The 3,519-nt window shown below is 31.2% G+C and overlaps 1 protein-coding gene across 1 annotated transcript; it reads right to left on the reverse strand.

The window, feature by feature from the left end:
• Nucleotides 1–425: 425 nt before the first annotated feature.
• On the reverse strand, nt 426–3,075 carry LOC132062908 (transcription factor RAX2-like). Its single transcript, XM_059455381.1, has 3 exons — nt 2,861–3,075; nt 2,409–2,538; nt 426–1,267 (listed from the first exon to the last, which is right to left on the reverse strand). The coding sequence occupies exons 1-3, from the start codon at nt 2,994–2,996 to the stop codon at nt 733–735; spliced, it is 801 nt and encodes a 266-aa protein (XP_059311364.1). The 5' UTR covers nt 2,997–3,075; the 3' UTR covers nt 426–732.
• Nucleotides 3,076–3,519: the final 444 nt, after the last annotated feature.

Below are 3,519 nucleotides of genomic sequence, written 5' to 3' on the forward strand. Positions count from 1 at the left end.
ATGAGTTGGCTATAAAATGCCCATTTTTTACTAATTATGATTGACCAATTTATGATGAAATGTCCAGTAAAAAAGTGATTTATTTTGTGCCATTTAGTGAGCCAACTGAACGTGGGGCAACAATACCCCTTTAATTTCTCAAATGATCTTTTAATTAGGTTAGGAACAAAACCCTTTTCATCATTCCACCCATGAGATAGAAAAGCCCTTTGAGCCAACATTTTCTCTTGATTGTAAAATATTTAGTAATTTTCATATCACCTTAACAGCTATTATTAACTTTTAATTACTAATGAAATATCTTCAAACAATTAGACTATGAGAATACACATAAGAATGACATGAAATTATAAAAACAAAAGTTCTACATAAAAAAATTGACCATATTTAGATTTGTGGCTGTCATCCTTGCGCAAGAATTATATTATTAATCTTCTTTATATTGTTCTCCAAAGGAACAAGTGCTATACAACAATACTAATAAGCTAAAGTAAATTTTCAATGGGAAAATTACATTCAAATACCATTTTTACAAAATATATGTATACACAATGTATGGGTAGTGTATACTTTATATGAAATATACATATATTATACATATCTATACATATACCGAAATGTATTAATAATGTATACTTTGACCATGTTGATAAACTAGTTGGACAAAGGTACATTTATGTAAGTTTCCCATTTTCAATACTTGCATAAACACGTTAATCAACCAAGTGCTAATTACATGATGGGACCACAACCATAATTGCCATAATCAAGAATGAAGTCCTGGATTTCTTCAAAAGGAGCAGTACTTGAAATTTGACCTTGTAAATAATCACCCATATTATTCTCCTCTATCTTTATTTCTTTGCTAGTTCCATCTGATGAAGAACAACTTGCTTCTCCAAACATGAATACATTATCGTTCAATGGTGGGTGACAATGCATGGGATTCATCAAGCTATCTTGATGACTTTGAAAATAATTACTAGCATATTGATGATTTGTAGCACCCAAATTAGGAAAATTCATCTTATTGTTGGTGTACAAAATATTTGGCTGGGTAGTAAAAATAGACTGGGGTAATTTTGTGGTGTAATATGAGTCTCTAAAAAGAGTTGAATTTGTCTGGGGTTGAGCTGGAAAACATGGTGATTTTCTTTGGTTAGAAGAAGGTAATAATCCCATGAACTTCTTCTTAAGCTTAGTATTCCAGTAGTTTTTGATATCATTATCAGTCCTCCCTGGCAACTGTCCTGCTATTATTGACCACCTGCCAACATGAATTTGTTACTCTCTCTGTTTCAATTTAAGTAGCGCACTCCTTTTTTAAGTTTGTTCCAAATAAAATAATAGTTCATCCGTTTCAATTTAAGTGTCTTAGTTTGATTAGACACGAAATTTAAAAAATAAGCTAGACTTTTAAAGTTTGTGAGCTTACACTAAAGATATCTTTCTTTGAATCTTATAGTCTTAAACATGTCATGTAAAATATTAAAATTAAAAAGTTACCAAACATATACACGTAGTGAAACGGAGGAGGAAATAAGATCTCTTGGTCTCTTACAATTTGAATAGAAGAAAATATCTTTTTCAAATCTCTTATGTGTTTTTTTCAAATCTCGTGTTAAAAATGAAGATTTCTTGTAAAAAAGTCATAAAATTAAAAAAAAAAAAAAAAATGTAAAAGGCCAAAAAATCCATTTCTCCCGAAAAGGAGGGAGTAGTACCTTTTTATATTTATAAACAATTTAAACTTCTCATTTATCCTTAATGAAATGATATATAATCACACGAATATCTGCAATATAATTTTTTAGACCATAAATTTTATATCATGTTAAAATTCATCACATAAGTTGGGACGAGACAGTATCAAGTAGTGTCGCTTTCTTAAGTTTCCACCCAAAAAAAAAGAGAAGAAAGAAGAAATGTTGGAACTTAGCCTAAACAACTCATAAAGTGTGAAATGGAGTTTTGACCCTTTACAAACTTTTTTTAGTTTTATGACCTTTTTACAAGAGATCTTCATTTTCTACACATAAGAAATCTGAAAAAAAATACATAAGAGATCTGAAAAAGACATTTTCTTCTATTCAAATTGTAAGAGGCCAAGAGATCCTATTTCCACGTAAAAATAAAGGTCTGATCTTCTATTTAAACCTGGCATGCATACAGGAAAAATTGTCTATAAATGGAAGAATCTTCTTTAAAAAATGCTACAGACTAATTGCATTTCTTTCTGAGCCCTCATTGTATGTTCTTTTTCTTTATTCTCACTTATTGGGGGTTCTTTTCCATTTTTAGTGGAACAATTTTTTTTCAGTCTCAAAGAAGTTAGAAAAAAGAAGTGCTTAAAATAGCAAAAAGAAGAGGTTGTGTTATAAATGTGAGACCAAATTTTTTTTATATACCTGCTTCCAATGTTGGCATACAAGCTGCATATAACTCTATCTTCAGCATCAGAAAAATCACCATGCTTGATATTAGGCCTTAGATAATTTAGCCATCTCAATCTACAACTCTTCCCACATCTCCTTAGTCCTGCTCCAAATTAACAATCCCATCAAAATCATAAATATTAAAAAAAATTATTACATGTTCGGTATCTGTTTTAGGACCTGACTAACACTATTAAAAAATGCAAATTTCCTACTAACTTTACCATCGGAAATCCCATATTTCTGACCGCGTTCCTACGGAATCGTCCGGTCGAAAATTTAAGTTGTTTTAATACTGTGATCTGAATTCATGTCGGAAAGTTCCACTTTAGGATAAACCGCTTTTTACCATATGTGACTTCATTCCAAGACAAACAAAATGAACACACGCACACACACACAAGAAAAAAGTTGTTAATAATTACCAGCTTTTTGAGGAAGTGCAATCCAATTTCCAGCAGTACCATATTTGTGAATGAAGTCTTTGAGCTTTGCATCTTCTTCAGGAGACCATGGCCCTCTCTTCACATTTGCCTTATCACAACATGGAGCTCTCCCCATTTTTTTTCTAGTATCTTAATTATTTGTAGAGCTTGAGAGGAAGTTCTGTTTTGCTCGCTATGTAGGTAGAGAAATGGACAAGTTGTCTGTTGTGGGATTGCCTTATATTATAAGAGTGTACTTGGTAATTAATTAAAATAGTTAAAAAGAAGGGAACAGAAAATTGAGCTTTTATTAAGAATTAAGTTAAGAATCAATAAGTCAAAAGCCGAGAAATTTTCTCACACGGTCACTCAAGTTAAGAAAAAATGGAGCAAAGTCACATTACTTTATTTTGTATCAATAAATCATTCAAGTTATGTGTTATATCCTACAAAATCACTATTATCGAATTATATATGAACTAGATTCGCCGGATATCGGCCTTTGACATTTAAAGTTCTAATTCATATACCATGTAGGACCCAACTAGTAGCCTCGTAGTAGAATCTACTGAAAGCGTTTACTTGAGATCATTTTCGGTCTCATCAAAATTAGAAAATGCTTGTCCGCCAGAAAGCTACTATTAAAAAAAAAAAATGAC

This window comes from Lycium ferocissimum, chromosome 7, assembly GCF_029784015.1.
Source record: "Lycium ferocissimum isolate CSIRO_LF1 chromosome 7, AGI_CSIRO_Lferr_CH_V1, whole genome shotgun sequence".
In the NCBI taxonomy this organism is placed as follows: Eukaryota; Viridiplantae; Streptophyta; class Magnoliopsida; order Solanales; family Solanaceae; genus Lycium; species Lycium ferocissimum.